The sequence below is a fragment of the Lepidothrix coronata genome, unplaced genomic scaffold (genome assembly GCF_001604755.1).
Source record: "Lepidothrix coronata isolate B3197 unplaced genomic scaffold, Lepidothrix_coronata-1.0 Scaffold148, whole genome shotgun sequence".
Taxonomy (NCBI): Eukaryota; Metazoa; Chordata; class Aves; order Passeriformes; family Pipridae; genus Lepidothrix; species Lepidothrix coronata.
In genome coordinates, this window is record NW_016690328.1 from 459,342 (window position 1) to 481,425 (window position 22,084).

At 47.0% G+C, this 22,084-nt stretch overlaps 1 protein-coding gene across 12 annotated transcripts in view; it reads right to left on the reverse strand.

Annotated features, from left to right (window-relative positions):
- ADGRB1 (adhesion G protein-coupled receptor B1) overlaps window positions 1–22,084 on the reverse strand; it is a 291,927-nt gene that overhangs the window by 36,741 nt on the left and 233,102 nt on the right. For all 12 annotated transcript variants that reach the window (XM_017828467.1, XM_017828471.1, XM_017828470.1 and 9 more), the window contains 4 exons: window positions 21,304–21,454; window positions 16,159–16,228; window positions 8,159–8,225; window positions 3,968–4,053 (listed from right to left, as the gene is read on the reverse strand). In XM_017828467.1, the coding sequence (XP_017683956.1) occupies window positions 3,968–4,053; window positions 8,159–8,225; window positions 16,159–16,228; window positions 21,304–21,454 (374 nt within the window). The remainder of the gene's footprint in view (window positions 1–3,967; window positions 4,054–8,158; window positions 8,226–16,158; window positions 16,229–21,303; window positions 21,455–22,084) is intronic.

The window sequence follows — 22,084 nt, forward strand, 5'->3', positions numbered from 1 at the left end:
ATGAATGACACTGAACCACAAAGAACTGGCCAAAAGACCAACTGTAACACACAACTGTAGCTGCTGTTGGGTGTACTTATGCAGAAAGTTGTAAGCAGTAGGCACAGATGTGGATACATTTACATTCTAATTTGTTCTGGTTGGGGGCAGGAGGTTGTTAATATATTGAATTTCCGTAGCAGGTTTGTATTGGCGCCTGCACGTATGAAAGGGCAGCTAATGAAATAATCACAGGGAATGAGGCATCCATTTAATTCAGCTTTTGCTGCTTCCTAAATATCCACAACCAGCTCCCAGACTCATCTGGTGTGTTCACTGGAGCCTGAACTTTTCTCCCTTTTATTGAGCCGTGCTTTACACCACACACAGCCCAAAGAGCAGGAGTGCTGCTTCCAACACGAACCATTCCCAGATGAAGGGCAATCCAAATCCCTTCCTGTTTTAATGGAGTTATTATCTCTCCAATTACTTTCTTCTCTATGCACTGACAGCCCAGCTCTGTTACACCCCACCAGGACAGTCGTACAGGGAATATTTCACACAAAGGATGGGGGTAAACTTTCTTGAGTCTTTTCTATAATCAACAGGAAGATAAAAGAAATAAAAGTCCTCCAAGGGGCAAGTTGGAACAACTAAACCAGGCTCTTGTCTCTCTCCAGCAGTTACAGAGGAAGCCTAGAGAGATTAAACTCAGCAGGCTAAAATTAGCCCTGGTGAATATACCCTATAGTCTCATTCTTCCTCCCTGGCTGCGTTAGCACACAAATGCTTCTGGAATGAACGCTGCCTGAATAAATTTCAAACTCATTTTAAAGGCTCCTGACATTAAGACATCCATTTTTAGTAGCACTCCCATCAGCAGAGCTCAAACACTTGGCCACCAACGGAGACCCTTCTGCTGGGAGGTGCCTGGATGGTTTTCTCCTGTTCCTCGACAGGTGGTGGGGCAGTTGTGTGTCTTCCTCCAGCTCTCCAGGCAATCCCACCCAACTCTCCCCAGCCTGCCTTTGTGATTCATCTACGAAGCTGCTGCCATTAGGAAGTCAATGTTTTCTGACAGATGTGACAACCCTAATCACAGCAATTTCCTCTGCAAAGTACAGGGCAAAACCTATCGTGTCTCAGGTATTATTTCATGAGAACTGTTAGTTCTGAGGTATTTGAGTGCCAACCAATCTGTGGAGTGTGTGCTGGGCTCTTCTTAGTATCCAACAGCTCTTTATTTTCCCCTATTCTGGGTTTTTTTCCCCTTTTTTATCGTTTTTGCAACACTGAACCATACTTCTTGCCTCTGCTAAAGGAAACACAACGTTTCTTTGTACCATCTCCTCAGATCCAAACATCTCCAAGGCCATTGCTCGTTCTGATTCTCTTTAGATCTACCTTCCAACACGGTTCCCAAGCCCAGGCCAGAAGCAGAATAACTTCTACAAAGTTAACTAAGGGAAAAGGGGCACCAGGGCTCTCAAAAGTGCTCCCACACTCTCAGCAGGTGCACTTGGGAAAGGAGAACAAAACCATTGAGCACAGAGAAGGCTTAAAAGTGCTGCACACACACACACGGACACGAAAGAGGGGGGAAAAAAGAGAAAAGAAAGAAAAAACAAAGAACATCAGAAAAAAATGACTTTTTTCTTGTTGTTGTTGTTGTTGCTTTGCAGCTTTTGTTTTTAAAGAACAACTCTGTGATCAATAACCAGCTGCTGTGTATTAAATAAGGTCGTTTTCTGAGCAGTCTGGATTAGGGAGGGAGGGGCTGAGCGACAGCAACTCTCTGCTTTGCTAATCCAATAAAGCATTTATTGCAGGGCTGACTTTCAAGTGCAATTACCTTGCTGCAGACTCTGCCTGCAGTCTGGGTATTTTCTTGAGTTCTCTCTTTGTGAAGGAGGCATCACCCACAATAAAGCACTTGCTTCTTGCAGCTGCTTAAAGCAAAGCACCAAGGTCACTTCTTCATGTGCTTTTCAACCCAGTGGCAACTGATAGCTCTGATCATCCAAACGTGTTAAGTCTCCTTTTATTACCATGACCGTGGCAGATTTCTGTGTTTCTCATAGAAATCAGGACCTTGACAGGTTCCTGTGTTCCCTATAGAAATCATAAAAGCTGGAAAAGACCTCCAAGATCATCAAATCCAACCTTCAACAAACCACCACCATTCCCACTAAACCAAAACTCCAAGTGCCACATCCACTTGTTTTCTGAGCACTCCACGAGATGGTGACTCCATCACTTCACTGGACAGCCTTTTCCAATGATTCACAACCCTCCCAGGAAAGAAAATTTTCCTAATATCCAACCTGAATATCCTCTGGCACAACTTAGGGCCATTTCCCCTTGTCCTGCCACTTGTTACCTGGGACAAGAGGCCGACCCCCACCTCACCACAATCTTTTTTCAGGGAGTTGTAGAGTGATAAGGTCCCCCTCGAGCCTCCTTTTTTTCAGACTAAACACCCCCAGCTCCCTCATCTGCTCCTCACAGGACCTGTGCTCCAGACCCCTCAGCTGCTCCATTGCTCTTCTCTGGACATGCCCCATCACCTCGAGGTCTTTCCTACAGCGAGGGGCCCAAAACTGAACACAGGATTTCAGGGGCTGATGGGAGTTTGCTTCTACCCTCAGTTTTGCTGCCACCACTCAATTAAAAACCACTTCCACCACAACTACTCAATAGTGCTGTGACAGGAATATGTCTGTGTTATCTGCTGCCACCCTCTGAGACTCGATGGAGACCGTTCTCCCTCCACTTTAATAGGCAGGATATATCCTTTATCTTCTCCTCCAGCCTCCAAAGGTTTTATATTCTGGCTGTAGCTGTGGTAAAGAGACACCACAACACCCCTTGCTCTCCTCATCTCTAGAAACAACTTCTTCCTTCAAGAATACAAGTGATAAAGAACATAGTGATAAAGCCAATGGATACATGAAGATCACACCTCCCTGCCTTTCCTGGCTGCAGGTAAGGACACAGTTTCTCTGCAACAAGAAGCCAAGCAAGGCAGTGGCAAATAACACACATCAGTCAGGCTGACCTGAGCATTTGATGTGACTCAGAGTGTCACTGTGCCATTTCTGTCCCTGGCCTGGAGCACAGCTCAGGGATAAAGTCTGAGCAGGCCAAAACCTCAGTTCTAGAAAAGAAGATGAAAGGGGAACCAACATTCCCATTCTGCCGAGAATGCTGACAGTGGCAAAATATCCACTGTCAACAGAGTTTGGAAGGAACCCATGAGAGAGCCCTGCCCCAGCCAACTCCCAGTGGCACCAGGGGATGAGGACTCTGGAGGCAGCTCTTGGATTTATACTACAAAGAGACCCAGGTAACACAAGCCCCAGGCTTTGGTGTGGAGGCCGTGGAGAAGATAAAGGACCTCAGGTGGCAGCAGATTTTTTTTCCTGCAGAAGAGGTTCCTAACTTACCTCCTCTTTACATGTGCACCCGTCTCCTGACCTGTTCATTGCTAGGCCTCCAAAAGCCTTCCCTTAAAAGTATCACATCCCTTTGCTGTCCCTCAGCCACCTGCCAGCCACCGGACATGACTTCTCTGTCACACAGCCCGTGCCACGTGCCCCACTCAGCAGTGGTGAGTCCCTCTCTGATCCAGCTGCTGTTCCCAGGAGTCAGTGACAAGAGTCACTTTGCTCTCCTTAATTTTTGTGAGGATACATCAGCCTGGGCTGAAGCCATTTCAACAAAGAGATGAGCTTTTGTCCTTCCTCCACAGCAACCCAGTGCTGCTCCTCGGATTTTTTTGTCCCTGCTGCACTGAACGACACAGCAAAGAGATTAAATCAAGTGTGGGGTTTTTTCTTTCATTTTGTTTAAATCTGTTTTTGCTTTTTGTTTCCATCTCCAATTTCTATTTTTTTTTTTTGCACTCCTGGTCTGGTTATTGATCACAACCTTGGGTGTTTTTGGTTTTGATTGTCACTCTTTACTTAGATGTATTGATAAGGCATACCCTGCCCGTTCCTTCAGTTTCTTATCTGTTATTCCATCTTTGGATACAAGTTTGTTAAAAACCAGAATGCCAATAACCATGTTCACCTGTCAAAAGAGAAACAACACACAGTTTTGTTCTCAAGTGGCTCAGCTCAAACTTGGTAGCACAGAAGGCAAAAAACCCCCAACATTTGGCAAAATAAGTTATTCCCGTTTTTCCCCAAATCAGGTCACACTTCTGCAGGCCACCACCCCCTCTGTCCCCTCTCCACCCTGTCCCACCTCCCCTGGCCATGCAGCAGGGAGTTCGGGAGAGCAGAATGCAGCTGGCAACAGATAAGAGAGGTCTTGGAATCACAGAATCATTAAGGTTGGAAAAAATCTCCAAGATCACCGAGTCCAACCGTGAGCCACATCTCCAGGAACCAGGACAAATTTGTAAACAGCTCAGATTTACAAGTCTGAGCAAGAAGAATTGCAGATGGCCCAGCATACAGGCCAGCCATTCAGTCATTTCCCAAAAAATCAGTGGGCAGGACAACTCCATGCAGTCCTTTGGTCCGTTTTTTTTTAGGGTGAGAGTGTGGATGTCTGTATCAACCAGGCATAAATATTCACAGTGAAACAGAGAGCTGAGGTCCTGCAAAGTGATCCCAAACTCCTCACTGTGCCCTTCCAAATGCATCCACTGCTGCCAGCTGCATCTGCTCCACAAACCTCATCCAAACATTAGTGACACATGAGCACCACCCCCCTCGTGGAGGCAAAGAAATGGTGGAAAAAAATGACACTCTCCTGGTTTTGCTGTCAGGGAAACATCTGGTGCTGTAGAACGACGTGGTTGATGCTGTTTTGCACGTGGGGCTTGCAGGGAAATGTTCTCAGGCCAAATTCAGGGATGTGTAACATCACATGTGCACCGAGGTGAGTTTAACAGAGGTGGTGCTGAGGGACACCTCGTGCAGCACGTGGCCCCAAAGGCAGGGAGATGTCTGCTCTGCCTAAATGCCTAAAGCAGCCTCAGAAGAATGAGCAAAATTCCTGCATTTGGATTGCAGGTTTGAGCAGGGCACGACCCAGCTCGCTGCTGTGGAGCCCACAGCTGGGAATCAATGGAAAAGCTCAGAAATAGCAGTTATTTTCGTTTGCATCAGCTGCTGGGTCAGGGCACTGCTTCCCACAGCTGTGAGCCCATTTCTAGAGCTCACCACGGTATTGATTTAGAGCAACAGCACTGGCAAGTCAGACACAGCAGTGCAGCCAAGGATCAGCAGGAAATCAAACCCCAGTTATGTGCTTGGAGACAGAGGGAGCACTTGGAATTCACTGATCCTTCTTCGCTGTACTGGAGGCTGGGGAGTGCAAGAGAGACTTTTCCTTAAGGGGGAAAAGATGGGGTTGAAGTGTGGCAGGATCTCTCCCCTAGGAAAGATGTGTATCCGCATCCTTCTGGAGCAGGGGAGGTGACAAAGAGCAGCTCTGCGATGGTTTTAATAATTAAAAGCTATTTTTAGCCACATTGCTGTTTTAGCCACACACATTTAGCACACTGATCATTGTGATCAACACCCTGTTCTGATCCTGGCTCCAGTTTTCCTAAGTTAGGGATAATTCTTCTAAACACTTAATTCTTCTTCACTCTTAATGACATGCAGAGCAGCTTTACTTCTTTATCTCTGAGATAATATCCAGAAGCAAAGACTCAAGTCTGAGATTCCTTGAGACAACCACGACCTGGCCACTGCTGACTCTGTCCTGTCACCATGAGCCTCTCCCTGCCTTCAACCTGCCCCAAATCATCCCCAGGCTGGGTGAGCAAAACTGCTTCCAACAGCTCTGCCTGTCGGGTTGTTGGGATTTTTAAGAATAAAGGTCAGATCTCTGCAGCCATTCAGTGCCAGTGGATTGACTGCAAGTTGTGAACGCTGCTGAAGCTGCAGGCCAACCATCTTAAGAGTATTAATTTGAAGTAAAGGTATGCTCCAAACCAAAAGCCTTTCTCCAGTGTGGAGAATAATAAGGGAAGGTGTGGAGGAAGAAGGTTGCTGTGTATTACCACAGGTAATAGAGAAATCCTGCTGGTGGGAGAACTGAGTGCAGAGATGCTTGAATGGCTTGGGAGGAGTGAGAACAAGAGTAGCCTGGCCAGGGCTGAGGCTGTCCCAGCTCTCTCTCCAAGCCAAGTCAGCTCTGTGCAAACTCACTTGGGTATCTATATATTGAATTTTGGGTGAGAAAAAGCTCAGGCTCAGAGTCAAATCCCACCCTGATCTGTGCAAGGTGTCACACGAGCAGCTGTATTTTCTCTGGAGCAAACCTGTCCTGAGAGCAGCAGAGCTGCCCATCCCCTGTACAGCCCTGCAGGAGCCTGACTGCCCTTCTGTTGAGCCAGGTGTACTTGCTGCCCTGGTCATCCTGTCCCTGGTCCTTCTGGGATGTCCTTCTGTCACTGGCACGGCCAACCTGAACTCAAGGCACATCACAAGGAGAACACACACACAGCTGTCCAGCCTCGTGGACTGTGTGTTCCACTTCTGGCCCTGCCAAAGGTCACAGTGTGAATCTGAGTGGCCAGTTGAGCTCACCTCTTTGCAGGTTCCCATTTATAAAAAGGCTTTAAATGATCCTTTTTCTCTTTCTCCTTCCCCTGGCTCCTGGGTATCTACCCCACTTGGGCAGTGTTCATTCATCACTTGAGCCAGCAGTGAGCCAGGAGGTCTAAACTGAGTGTGTAGGCTCTGTCATGGTGCTGCTCAGGGACAGACACCCCCAGAGATGATTCACCACTTCCTAATATCAGCTGCACGAGCCACCCTTTGCATGTCTTGACCCCTCTTTAAGGACATCTCCATTTCCTGCTTTATGGTGATTGAAAACTGAGGTGCCAAAGGAAAGGAGGCTCCTGGGTTTTAATCACACTTTAAAAATGCAAAGGAAAAATGAAGGATTACTTCCCTTGTTGTTGGCACAACAAAAGCAAGATGCCTTGAGGCAGCTGAGTGACTCCCTCTTCTCTGGGCACTACCAAAGCTTCCTCCCTCCTAATCACTGTGCCACAATCCTACACTAAAGAAAGACCTTAACTGAAACTAGTTTTGATTTATTACAGAGGAGGGGCAGCTACTGGCTCACCTCTTTGTCATGCTGATCAAAGGATGGCACCAAGGTGGTTTGATGTGCAATGACAGCAGTGAGAACAGAGGCAGCAGGAGCTTTTGTGGAGTTATTCTCCTGTAAGCTCCTGCTTCAGGGCATTTAACCCCCCCAGGCACTGCAGGAAACAAAAGCCTGACCCAAAAAAGGAACTATGAGTGTCAACAACCCCATTCCTGTGGGACACTTGAGCCTCAGAGGACACACAGCTCCTCCACTGCATAAAACACCTGGCTGGAGAGAAACCAGGATGTCACTTAATGTGGGGGGGCTCAAATGGGGATTTAAACCCATCTGAAATTGCTGCAGGAGGGATTTTCTGGACGACCAGCAATTCTCAAGAGTCTTTCAACCCTGACAGTCAAGATTTCTCATGGTCAGAGAGGCTTCAACAGCAGGGAAGCTTGAGGAAAGGAATGTCAGCTCTCGAGTGGCACCTTAAACTCAAATAACTGGTGTTGGTGCTGTGTTGGAGCCAAGGGTGAAGGGACAGTAGGACACACTCCCACCATGCAGGAGCTGGTGGGACAGAATTTAGGAATGTTTACTTTAAGCTTGCCATTCCTTTTGAATTAAAAGCAAACATGGCACTTTTAGGATCACTAAAACCCCCCCCCCAGCACTGATTTGAACATTTCCAATTCACCTGCAAACAAGGAAGCTGCTCCCACATACTGGCCAGCTGGGACAGACCAGGAATAAATGCTGGCTGGGAGGGCACAGCAGGCTCTGGGAGCAACCAGGGACAGCAGTTTCTGAAGGAGTTCATGTCAGAGTTTTCCACCATCATCCTGCACTTCCATCCAGACAGGGCAAAACCAAGAAAAAGCATTAATCAGGTGTTAGGGGACACCAGTGAGGACAGAGGTGGAAGGCTGAGAGCTTGAGGCACATTATATCCCAGAATCAAACCCATCCCAAACTGTTGGCTTCTAACACTTTGCTCCTTATTCCTGCGAGTGGAAATAAAGAGGGGGCATTCTTGGGTTGAAAGAACAAGGAGAGTGGCATAAGACAAAGAGGAAAATAAAAAAAGCTTTCAGCCAAGCTTAAATACCAAAACGACAGCAGCCGCCGGTCCCACGAAGGCATAGAGGAGCCCTCCCTCCAACGACAGCCAGCAGCTGGAAAATGAAGAGAGAAAAGGAAATTACCCCGGGGGCAAACAACCCTGACAGGCACATCTTTGCTTCTTCCCTTTGCTGGCAGAGTTCATCCTGGGAGGAGATCCCCCATGGCAAAAAGAAACCAAACAAACCAAAACCAAAAAAACCCCTCAGACTTTTTGCAAAGAGCAAGTTTTGCTTCCCATTTCTCCTGAACTTGCACAAAGGCTCATTTCCCCGAGGACCTGCCTGCAGTTGGCATTTGACAGGGGAATGCATGAAAAATTAAGGATGGTGCTCTGTATCAGGTCAGGTCCTGGGAGCAGCTGCATCATTTTGCTGGCAAGATGATGCTCTTGTCCTGCTCACTCAGGCGAAGGAGTAGAAAGAGTGGGAACTGTCCCTTGCTCCTTTGCTAACCACTATTTCTGCTGGGAGCTCAGGTCCAGGAGTGCAGGACATTTCTTCCTCTGGATTCTCCCTTTGAGCTTCCTTGGGGAAATCCTACAACACAGCAGCAAGGTGGGAATTCACAGCACTCCTGAAGTGAAATCTCCTGTGGAATTCCACTATGGAATGAGTTCAATGGGAGGGGTGTGGTGCCTCCTCTGGAAATAACCACGTAACCTGATGAGGACTTCCTCTTTCTCCAGTGACCACGTGTGGAATTCAGGCTCCTAAACAGCCTAGCACAGAGCCAGGCACCCTTGGTGACATTTCCAGTCAGCAGAGATCCAACCAAAGGAGTCCAGGATGATTCTGTGAGGCACCTTTACCTAATCAGGTGAATCACATCCTGAACTTCATTGACTGCACCAGAATTTCCTCATCCGAATGCACCTGTCCATGTGGAGACATCACTGGGGAGATCACAGAATCATGGAATGATTTAGGTTGGAAAGGACCTTAAAGATCATCTTGTTCCACCCCCCTGCCATGGCAAGGGGCACCTTCCACTATCCCAGGTTGCTCCAAGCCCTGTCCAACCTGGCCTTGAACACTTCCAGGGATGGGGCAGCCTCAGATTCTCTGGGCAGCCATGAAGAGGAATTCAAGATGGGCCCCTGATTAAGCCAGTTACTGGAACTCCTTTGTGCTGCTCAATAGGGGTTCTCCTGATGACCTGCAATGCCCCTCCATGCTCTGGGCAAGTACTGCTGGCACTGGCAGGAGTGGGATGGATTGAGGTTCCCCTCCTCCAACAACTTTAGTTTAAAGCCCTCATCACTAACTGGGGTGCAGAATAAATCCCATCTCTGATGAAACCAGTATGAACATGCTCCTGGTGTCCCCACAGAGACTTTCAATCAATTGTACATCAACATCCCCAAAATGACAAACTTTGACTGGTGTGACTGGTGTGAAAGAACAGCAGGAGAAATCTCACCTCACTCTCATCCCTAAAGCTGAGCATCACAGAGTGTCTGAGCAGCCAACAGAGATTAGGACAAGAGGGAATGGCTCCAAACTGAAGGAGAGTAGATTTAGACTGGATATGAGGAAGAAATTCTTCCCTGGGAGGGTGGTGAGGCCCTGGCACAGGATACCCAGAGAAGCTGTGGCTGCCCCATCCCTGGAAGTGTCCAAAGCCAGGTTGGATGGGGCTTGGAGCAACCTGATCTAGTGGAAGGTGTCCCTGCCCATGGCAGGGGGGTAGACCTGGATATCTTTATAGTCCCTTCCAACCCAAGCCATTCCTTGATCCTTTGTTTTTAAGGTTTGACTGTAAAGTCAGGAAAGAAACACTTTTTCACTGTGAGGGTGACAGAGCACTGCCAAAGCATGAGCAGAGGAATTGTGAAGTCTCCATCCTTGGAGACATTCAAAAGCCATCTGGGCACGTTCCTGGGGCAGCCAACTCCAGGTGACCCTTCCTGAGCAGCTGGTTGGCCCAAAAGACTCCAGAGAACCCACCTCAACAAGTCTGTGACTCTGCAACAGCCACAGTTACAGCAGCACGGGGGCTGAAATTCCCATTTTTGTGGGGGATGCAGCAATTCAGGGCATGGCCACATAAACTTGGTACTTCAGGGCGAGGGAGGATGGGAATTTACACAGTGTCAGCAACCCCACGGAAAGTTTGCACGCTCTGACAAGGCAGAACCCTGGAGAAAATGTGTGACAAAGTAATCCTGTTTCAGCAGGAAAGCACCATGGATTTACCACAGGAGAAGAGCAGGAAACCACAATGGAGAGAAGACTTTCTCCAAGCTCTTAACCCAGCTCACCCTGCAGTAATTCAGTGACATGCCCCTGCTCTCAGCAAGATGGTTTCATTCTGCATCAGAAGCAAACTGATGCTCCCAGGGAAAAAAGCCTTGCTGGAAACATTTCAATTTTGTTGATCAGACTCCTATGTTTTTTTTGCATTAATTCTGAGTTGCAAAAAAAAAAATGGTTTTTTTTTTTTCACCCCAAAACAGAGAAAATTTGTGAAAAGGCACTGAAAAAAGAAAAGGATTTCAAATTGAGAGCTGAAAGCAGGACATTCTGGTTTTCACCGAGCTCTGCGTCTTGTTTATGTCTAAATTAAACCTGTAATGTGTTAATTTAATCAGTTTTGATTTCTTCCTGATAGCAACTTGCTCTGTCACAAACTGTCTGAGCCGCTGTAATAATAAAATGAATAATCAGCAGAGGAGAAAGGGAATAAAAATGAAGCTCTGGAGGGCTGCAATAACTGGAGTTCTCCCTAAATACAAGAAGAGGGCTCCTAAATCCCAGACCTTTTTCTCCAATGCTTCATCCTAATTTTGAGATGGGTTTTTTTTCAGGGTCTCTTCCAACTGATGGTTTAGATGAAGAAAGGAGGTGACATCCTGCACTGGAATTAGTGATGAGGACTCTGTGCAAGGAGGGCTCTCATTCCTGTGGGGTCCCTGACAGCTCCTGTTCCTCTCTGAGCACCAGGATTTGGGAAGGTGACTTCCCCCTTGGTCCTTATGCCTTCTGACTGCCCGACCTCCATCCCACAGTGCTTAATCCAAGCGTTTCCAAGGCTGCCAGAGGTGCTGGATAACACCAAGAAAAAGGAAAGGGTGAAGGGATATCTGAGAAGGGGCACCGACAGCAAATCCCAGCAACACATCAGGGCAATGGAGATGCTTTTAGCCTACAAGAAATACTTGCATTTCACTAAGAGTATTTTCCAAGGGATTTCTTCATTCATCTTATAAATAAAATTACCCCTGGATGGGACTAAGTGGATATTTTAACAACACTCAGCAGCTCCAGACTATGATTGCTAAGCAGTGTTTCCCTGACTGACAGCAGCTCTTGTGCTCAACACAAAACACCTCTTTGCAAAACATCTGATCCTTTTGTGACTCTGCCACGGCACAGACTGTGAGGTGGGTGGCTTTTGTCTTGGTCCTGTGAAGACCTGACTTCCACTGAGACCTTTTTCACACCAAACAGCTCTGTCAGCAACAGGTCTCACCTCGAATTGTGTGTCAAATTCAGCAGCTCCAACATATTTGCATAACTGAGATTAGAGCTGGGAATCAGGGCTGGCCCACCAGTGTTAATTCAGAGATTAACACAGAAAAGGCTGAGATGCCTGTGGGTGACACAAGTCCTGCTGCAATGACACACAAGGACCTCTGGAAATTTGCTGTGTCCTGGAAATGCTCTCAGAAAACTTTTCATGGGCTCTCTTGTGGGGAAGGATGTGAGTTCCCACAACCTCAATTACACAGTTCCAGCTCTAGCAGGTTGTTTGTCAAGCTTTAGAGGTCCAGAGTTAGTCCCTGGAGTAGCAGCTAAAAGGAGAGTTACTATTCAGGCATTCAGCCTAATACAAGGAGGTGATCAGTGGCAAGTCCTTTAGACCTCCATTACCTCTCAGACTTTCATTTGAGACTAGAAATGCAGCCTTTCCCCTGCCCCAGCAGCTCTCCCAACAACTCCAAAATGCCCTTTCAAACGCTGTTCAGATAATAAAAAGTAAAAGCCCCCTTGTGTCCTCCTCCCCTCATCACAGATGGAGAGTTCACAGCACTCCAGAAGTGTCCTGAGCAATAAAGGCTGAGTGAATTGCTGCTGGGAATCACCACGCAGAGAACGAGACACACACTCCACATCCTGCAGGTATATTCAATTTTTAATTTGAACCTTTCTCTCTCCCTTCCCAACTTACCACTTGGTGGACCAGTCTGGCTGGGTGAAGGGTAAATATTAAACATCATCTGCAACCTCCCCACGCTCGGGACTGGCTCTGATCTCTCTGCATCTCTTGGAGACGTGGCCAGTCCTTCGATGGCCAGACCTCCACCCTGCTGCTCAGCTGTGTTTGGCTTGTTACAGAACAGCTTCAGCCCATGTACAACGAAAAGACAGGACAAAACTGGGCGAAATCTTGCTTTGACCACCCTGCTGGAGGCTCCTCTCTTAACCTGGGGTTGGACACCTTGGTTTATCCTGAGGATTCAGTCACATTCAGACAGTTTCAGCCTGAGGACATGTCACACATTTCACACGCTGTCCCTTCCACCAGCTTTGCCCTGGGAGTCTGTAACACCAGGATCAGTTCTGCAATGCCTTCAACACCTGCAGTTGTCCCCAAAATGCTCTCATAACCACGGCCCAGAGATGGATGTCAGGGTTTGGTTTTTTACCACTGAGTGGGAAGAGAAAAAAATTGCTGTGGAGTGTTAAATTCTGTGCTCAACTAAATATCAGAGCCCTGCTTTGACTTAATGCCCACCTCCACAGTGCTAATGCACTGCTCTTAGGACCCAAAAATTGTAGGGTTGGAAGATGTTTTGAAAGACACTGTGAAGTCCCTTGTGGTTTATCTTATCAGCTCTTGTCCCCTGCTTCACAGGGAGGGATGTGTTGTGGTTAATGCCTTTCCTTCCCTCTGCAAGATGGAAATATTGTGCCTTGAAAGCCTGCAGTGCCCATTTGAAGTGCCCCGTGTGTGCCCTAAACAAATTAGAGACAAAACCAAAACAGCTCCTGACCTCCAGCTCTGAGCTTTGCAACCACCTCAGACATCTCTGCAGTGGCCCCAAACCAACAAACATCCTGGGACAAGCTTTGGTCCAAGTCTGTGTTCTGTTCATGTGCCTTCAGCGTTAGACAAGGTTAAATCATAAAATCATAGAATGGTTTGGGTTGGAAGGGACCTTAAAAATCATTGAGTTCTAACCCCGCTGCCATGGGCAGGGACACCTTCCACTAGATCAGGTTGCTCCAAGTTCCATCCAACCTGGTTTTGGACACTTCCAGGGATGGGGTAACCACAGCTTCTCTGGGCAACCTGTGCCAGGGCCTCACCACCCTCCCAGGGAAGAATTTCTTCCTAATATCCAGTCTAAATCTACCCTACTTCAGCTTGAAGCCATTCCCCCTTGTCCTGTCACTACGTGTCCTTCTAAAAAGTTCCTCTCCAGGCTTCCTGTAGCCCTTTTAGGACCTGGCAGGTACCCAAGTATGGAATTACAGCAAGATGGCAGCGTTAGGAATGTCTGATGGGCTCTTTGTGCTTGAGAGGAGCTGTTGTTCTTGGTCCTTTGGTGGGACTCATCAGCTTCCCCACATACTGGGCTGCAGAGTGGAAGGAGACAAAAGGAAGACCAGAGAATCTCAGAGTATCCTCAGCTGGAAGGGACCCACAAGGACCACGGAAGTCCAGCTGATCATGGAAGACCAAACTGGACTTTTTGGGGTGTGAAGCCCCTCTGCTATTTTGATGACAGGCAGAGCTGGGAAATGGTGTCACTCAGGCTGCAGCTCCTGCTGGGGGCATGGAATCCTCTGCCATCCCCCAGGCATCCAGCCCTTGGATGCAAGGAGCACCAGAGACTTTAGGGCTGAAAGGAGTCAGAGGATTAGCAGCAAAAGGAGGAGAGCTGGTGTGGTTAAGCAACCTGGGAAAGCTGGAAAGTCAGCTGTTGGCCACCTCACTGTTGTCCCAATCCCAGGGTAAAGCGGGAATCCAGCAGGTTTTGTCACCCTCTTTGCTGCAGTCTGGAGGGAATTGCTCTGGGGAGATGTTGGCACACAGTGGTTTGGGGCAGGGAAACAGGATGTGCTTCCCTGCACGTTCCTCCCCTCCCTGGCCAGGCACTTTTGTGTGGTCAGCACTGACCACAAAACTCTGTGGTGGCTCTTAAACATTGATGGGGAAAGAGCCACAAAGCTTTTTGCACTAATTCCCATCGGTCTGTAAATACATTTTGGGGGTAGGAGAGTGTAAGACTTTTCCTGTAGAGAACGTGACTGAATCCAGTTCCTTACTCTGCATAGACTGCAGAGGTTGCTTTGGGTGACTAAAACTTTCAAATTAACGGGTTTAGGATACCAAGGCTGGAAAGAGCTGCCCCCAGGAAAACTTATTTTTGCCTCACAAGTCCTTTCTGAGAGTAAATAAGTCAAAAAACCTTCATCTAGTGAAGATGACAGGAATGTCCTTAACGTTTCCATTCAGCAAAATACACAAAAATATTTGAAGAACTGAATAGGATTTCCCAGAAAGATTTCTCTGTGTCATATCCTTTCTTTCTACATAGAATTCAAGAGGATCTGCTCTCCCTCTGGGAGGTATAAATTCAGGGCTCAGCAAACACTCAGGACCTCTCTCCCATCACCCCTGATGCTTGTTCACTGTGAGTCGTTCTCATGGATGTGCCAGAAACAACAGAGCCACGGGAAAGCAAAAGGGAATCTGGGATCTCAGTGATGCTTCCAAAAGCCAGGCTGTGTGTTGTTCTTTGAGTCACAAAAACAGTAGATCCCTCTCCACCAGGACACCTGAGCTGGGACAGGTAAGTCAGGAGAGGTGCATCCAGTGCATCCCAATGCCAGCACAGGCTTCAGGAATTGTGTGCATGGATTTGCACTGGAGAACCCCACGTTCCTGAGCCCTCTGTGCTGGGCAGTAATTTAAAGTGCAGTAATTTAGGCTGCAAACTAAATGGAAAATGCTGCTTTAATACTCCCCTGCAATTAAAATGCAAACCCGGGACCATTTGGTCGTGGGTGTGAGGAACGTGGTGGGAATTGAGGGAGAGCGGGAGGTTCCACATGACATTTTCTCTGTGGGCCTATTGAGGCCTCATCTGCTGCCCTCCACATCAACAACTCCTGCCTCAGACATTGCCCACGTGGGATGCACTGGCCAGGAAGGCTCTGGATAAAAGTTGGCTGCAGTAGGGAAGTCTGACTTATTGTACATAAAATATTATCCTTTAACTGTCACTCTGAACAACACTTTTAAGCTTTTTCACAACAAAGTGAAAAAATAACACTTGCTTTTTCTTCTTTTTTTTTAGTTAAAGTTGTACTAATGCTCAGCTCTGAGTGATCCCAGCCCTGCCTTAACATATTTTTTGCCTCTGCACAGTCTTATTCCATTATTTCTCTCCTGCTTTTCTTCCACTGTTACATGTACACAAAAGTTTCCTAAAGGCAAATCCTGTAGAATTTGTCAAACAGGCAAACTGAGATTGCTGTCAGAATCTTGGATTGAGAGGGTCAGGCTCATTCTGCTGCCTAAAACCGAGCTGAGCTGTTTTGAAAATGTGGGACCAATGAAGGAAACTATTAAACAGATAAACACAAAAGCTATTTTTTTTAATTTTCAAACATCCTAAACTTTAAGTATTCCACATTTTCCCCCTTAAAAATACATTAAAAAAAGTCTCAAAGTAAGAGGTATTTAGATCAAAGGGATGTCAAATATACAACAGTTAAATCTAACTGGTCCCTATGAGGTTGTTTTTAAAGGAATACACGATCCAGCTTGGCCAGATGATGGGCTGGGGAGACAGGGATGCAGGAATGTTCCTTCCTCTCCCATTATCCCTACTTCCCTTTGCCATGGGGAATTTACATGAGCACATGAGAATTTAGCTCCTACCCTGGTTCCTGTGGGTCAGTGACCGGGTTTGGACAAAAACAATAGAGGATAAAACAAGGAAAAAACAGGAAGAGCTCCTTTACTCACTAGTTGACAGTTCCATATCCCTTGGCTTTAGTAAATCCCACGGAAATGGCAACCACCAAGGCAGGGAGCCCTGTGGAAATGAAACAAGAGGAAATTGGTCATTTAAGCACATGTGCAGCTCTTCTCCCACTCAATATTCCTCTTTCTTCCCAGAGTTATTCCAGCACCATCTGTCCCAGCCTGGCTCTCTGGCAGAGACTGAATTCAGGACCTTCCGAGCCCAAAGCAGAACCCTCCTCGTTACCTCTGTTAATGAAATCAAAGCCATCAGCTGCAATCAGCTCCTCCCCTGCTGTGGGCTCAGCACTTGTGTGGGCACTCACAGTACACCCAGATGTATGAAATCTATTTATTTTATTCTTAGGTACAACACAGGCTGGCCTGGAATATAGCAGGGTGTCTCCTGAAGAAGGAATACGCAGCCACAACCTAACTCAAGGAACCCAAAGATCAGGAGTTGTGTTTGCACTGACAAAGCAACCCAAGTTTAAATCTTACCCCAGATGAAGGAGAAAGGGAAACTAAAATTGAGTTCCCCTACCCCAAACAGGTCCCACAAGATCTGTAATTGAGCAGGTTCCTCTGAACAATAGAAAAGAGCTTCAGAACATCAGATCTTTTGGAAAACCACAATACTCCCTCTTGCCTGAGACCTGCTCCATTTTGTGTCCAAAAGGTGAATGAACTAAGAGAAACCTGTTGCCCTGGAGAAGACACACTTCATTATGAGTGTGGCAAAGGAACAGCAAGTTATTCTGTGGCTGGGACACCCCAATTTCTCTTCAGAGCATCATGAACTAAGGGAGCTGACACAGGATGTATTTCAGGTGCACAAGGGGTGAAATTATGGCCTTGATCCTACTGACAGAAGCTCCCACAAAATTAGAGGGAGGAGCATAAAGAAAACCTGCTGGTTATTGTGCAACCTGCTGCTTATTGGCCTAAAACTCATAAAATATTCGGAGACTGTGAAGTCCCTGACATGCAGGTACAATGAGAACCAGCAAAAACCCTACATCTTCCTAATAATCTTCTGATCCTTCTTATCCCTCCATGCTCAAGGACCTGTGGAGGTTCACTAGCCCCAGCCCAGCTCTCCCTTTTCCCTAAAGAAATGCCTGGATATTGGCTGATAACACCTAGCTCTTCAGCTCTGCAGGGCTCCACGTGGCTGTTTGTATCCCTCTTCCTTGTGACACGAGGAATTAAGCTGTCTCGATGCTACAGATGGGCAAATCCCATTAGGAATCAGCAGGATCAGTAGCCAGTTGGGATTAGTGCTCCCCAACAAGACCCTAATTCCTGAGCTGCAGAGGTCACAGCAGGTGACTGCAGGAGACCTGGAGATGGAAGGGACGTGCAGACACAGCATCCAGACCATAATCCTGCTGGCAAGGTGGTCACTCAGCCACACAAGTCATGCCCAGATGGATGAGCAGTGAGGCTCTGCAGCCAGCTGGGAGCCACGAGGCCAAGCTGACCACAATTAGAGCATTTGAGAGTTTTCCTGCAGGGAAGTGCTTCTCTTCCCATATGAGATTTCCAAGCATAGCTCAAGTGTCATCAGTCCAAACTCAACAGACGGTGGGTTTAAAAGATGTCTCTTTTAAATTTCCTTTCCTTTTTCCTTCACTTTTCCTTTTTTTTCCCCCTTTCCTTTCCTTCCCCTTTCCTTTCCCCTTTCCCCTTTCCCCTTTCCCCTNTTTCCCCTTTCCCCTTTCCCCTTTCCCCTTTCCCCTTTCCCCTTCCCTTCCCTTCCCTTCCCTTCCCTTCCCTCCCTTCCTTTCCCCCTTTCCACTTTCCCTTTTCTCCTTTCCCCTTTCCCTTTTCTCCTTTCCTTTTCTTTTTTTCCCATTTTTTCTCTGAACTGACTATTGCCCCTCTTTCTGAGCCTTCTTCACACCTTCACACCTCATCTGGACATGCTCTGGGTGCTGCATTCCCTGTGGTCCCACCAATATGGTATCCAGAAGAACCCCCACGTGAAAGGACATTTTCAGGAGCACAGCTTGATGCAAGAGACCCTGAGAAAGAGGAAATTTGGCCAAGACTCCGCCAAAAATAGCAACTTGTTCTTCGCAAAGTGCTTCTCTGAGACGTGATAATTATGCAGAAATACAGGCTCAGGCTGTGAACTCGTCAGATCCAGGGACTGGTTTCACCAAGGCTGAGGAAAAGCCTCAACTTGTGCTGAAAGTGGGTCTGTACAAGTAACAATTACTAAAGGTAGCAGCTATGTTGTGGTAGTTACACCAAAGAGCATCATAATGAGAGGTGCTGTGCTCCTTCATCTTGGGAGACCTGTCTAACCAAAGTTAGATGGGATAAGAGTGAAAAAAAACCCATAAAAAATCAAATTTTTAATCTATTTCTTTGATTATTTTAAAGGCATTTATTCCCAACTGCTCTGTTCCATGTACCTTGTGTGGTGGAGGCAGTCACTGCCAAGGTTTTGGGGGCTTTCTGCAGAAAGTGGATTTTACATTCACAATTCCAAATAAACGTGGTTAAAACCTCCTTCAAAGAGTTTTGTACTTCCAGGTAACAAGGGAACAGGTCATGTGCTCATCATGTTCCACTGGAAAAGATGTTTACTAATAACTACTAAAGGCCTTTACTGTTATTAACAGCTGAAGTCCCAGAGCCTGATCTGTGGCAGCATTAAAAATCCAGTTGTGGAAACTATGACATGGTCATAAAAATATTGGCAAAAATACTTCTTCTTTGCTGGGGCTAAATATGATTAATTATTTCTAGGGAATAATTTACCTGGGGAATAATTATAATAATTCTAGATCATAGAATCATAGAACATCCTGAATTGGAAGGATCAAGGAGGATCACGAGGATCAAGGAGTCCAACTCCTGACCCTGCACGGGATCACCCAAAGAATCACATAAAAGTGCCTGAGGGTTTTGTTCAAACATGGACAAGAATTATCAATAATATAAAATAAAGACAAGAACTTAAAAATCTAATTGCTAAAAAGTCTTTTCTGGAAAGACAAAGTTGCACAGCCAAGAGGAGACAAAAAAAAAAAAACCCACGGAATGAAATCCTCTGCAGTTTCAATGAGCTCCAGCTGACAGCAGCTGAGGACTTGGCAAAGACGTCTCCAACAAGGGCTTAGAGAAATGTTAATATGCAGAGGGGGAAAAGGGGGGAGAATGAGCCCATGACAAAGTGAATTGTGCTAATTATTTCAGATTATGCTCTTTAAAACATATTTTCGGCTTCTTCCCTCTTACAAGTGCCATTAATCCCAGCTCTACAGCTGAAGTCTAGCAAGATGCTAAATATCCAAAATTCCCTTGCTGCCTTAATAGACGAGAGTGTTCTTCATTCCTTGTCCTAACCTACTCCAAATGGTTATTATGCATCATTTATCAGCAGTGCATCCTTGCTCAGAGCTGACTACATTTTACTAGCAGTGCAAATTAAGCTTCTACACATGTAGGGATATATAGATTTTTTTTTTTTTTAAATCTGTACAGACTACAAATGTGAATGTTGCTCATCCAAAATTCCCTTGCCTAACAAGCCCCATCTGTCCCAGCTTTTGCAGATCAGGAAAAAAAATCCCTTTTTATTACCTAGAAAAGCTATTAGTCCGTTGCATTTGATATCCCTGATGTTCCCTGAGTCACAGAGGAGGTATAAACACATGCATGAACACACACAGGCTCGTGCAGCCTGTGCTCTGCAGGTATGTGGTTGATGCTGCTCCTGCCACACACAAACACCGTGTTTTAATAACACAATTTATTTTCCACGGTAAGCAAAAGCTCGGGAGCGAAAACTTAAAGGGATGCAGGTGCTGGGACGAGGACGGCTCTTGATGTGCCAGAATAAATCACATCAGGGTGCTTGGTAAGCATTAGAAATCTCTTGCCTGGGGTGAATTGCAAGACTTCAGTAGTAAAGCGAGGCGCTAATAGAGCTCAGACACACAACGTTTTCCCCCTCCCTTTCTTTCCTTCGCCTCCTCGCTCTTCAGCAACTTTTTGTTCCATTGCTCCTTTCAGACACGCACTTGTTATTGCTTTGAAAGCCCAGGTTATGGGTTTGTATTTGTTTTCTACTACAGAATGCATCATTTAGGGCTAATAAATTAAACATACGGCAGAGGCAGAGGGAGAAAAATTAGTTACAAGCGTCTGCACCAGTCTCGGAGTTTATTTGCCTACAAAAGGCGCCGCTGCCATGGAGACGGGATTTCAGAGCTCCCTTCCCTCTGGGTTGGGTGTAGAACCTTAGAATCACGAAATCATTAAGGCTGGAAAGGACTTGTAAGATCACTGAGTCCAGCCCTTAACCCAACACTGCCAGGTCCACCACTAACCCCTGTCCCTAAGTGTCACAGCCACATGTTTTCCTGAACAATGCCAGGGATGGTGATTCCACCACTTCCCTGGGCAGCCCATTCCAGTGCTTGACCATCCTTTTAGGGAAGAAATTTTTCTTAATATCCAACCTAAACCTCCCCTGGTGCAACTTGAGGCTGTTTCCCCCTGTCTTATCACTTGTTTTCTGGGAGAAGAAACCAATCCCCACATGGCTACAAACTCCTGTCAGAGAGTTGTAGAGAGCAATAAGGTCCCCCCTGAACCTCCTTTTCTCCAGGCTGAGCCCCCCCAGCTGCTCCTGGTGCTCCAGACCCTTTCTCGGCTGCATTGTCCTTCTCTGGACACACTCCAGCTCCTCAATGTCTTTCTTGTAGTGAGGGGTCTAAATCTGACCCCAGGACTCGAGGTGTGGCCTCACCAGTGCCGAGCACAGGGGGACAGTCACTGCCCTGACCCTGCTGGCCACACAATGTCAGGATGCCATTGGCTTGTATCACGTACCAATAGACATATTCCACATGGAGAAAGACAGCAAGAGAGAGAAAAGGAGAAAGCAAGAAAGAGACCCAAACCCAGGACAAACCACCCGGAGCACACCCTTTGAAAACTCGGCTCATCTATTTTGCCCGACCCTCGGGCGCAACGGGAGTTTAGAATTCATGGCTCTGGGTTGTGCTTTTTATAACCATTTCAGCCCCTCTTGAAACCCCTGAAAGGGTTACAAGCACCCTCCGCCAAGCCTTCTGCAGAGCAGGGCAGCCTGGACCCTTCTGTGCTCCTCAGCCCCAGGATCCTCACCCCATCCGAGGCACAAGAAGCGCTTGCGGATGATGCGGTTCCGTAACCGGCCCGTCACGGCCATGTAGGACTGCCAGGCCTCGGTCAGCACCCAGCAGAAAGAGGACAGGAAGAAGAAGTGCAAGAAAGCCGCCACCAGCGTGCAGATCACCTGGGGAGAGAGAGAGGAGGAAAGGAGGACACGTGAGAGGAGCAGCAGGCGGAGAGAGCAGCGCGTAGGAGAGCGGAAGGCGCGGGGAGACGATTCCAAACCAGGCTCTGGAAGGCAAGGTCGTGGAGTCAGGACATGAGAAGACATTTTAGGACGAGGTAGTTTCCCCCACCACCTTTGACCTAGCAAAGGACCAAAGCGTTGGCTGCAAATTTAAGTACTACATGGAAATTGGCTGCTTTTAAACATGAGCTCTGAGATAAGCCCATAGTTAACACTAAAGTCACAGAATCACAGAATTATAGAATGGTTCGGGTTGGGAGGGACCTTAAAGATCATTTAGCTCCCACCCACCCCCACCACGGGCAGGGACACCTTCCAATAGAAATCTGAGCTTGTGTTCCATCCTGGTGCTTTCTTGGCTTGAGCAAGATACACTTAATTTCCAAAAGATCAAAACCATTGCCACGATCCTTTTGGGGGGGCTGGGGGGTGCAGAGTAGTTAGTAAACTATGCACTAATTTCAGCTCAAAAGGTTTGCAAAGCACCATGTCATTGGCAACTGAGCCACAGAAATGAAATCAGAGGAAGGCAATTTGGATGGTTTCCCTGCCAGGGAAGGAGAGCTG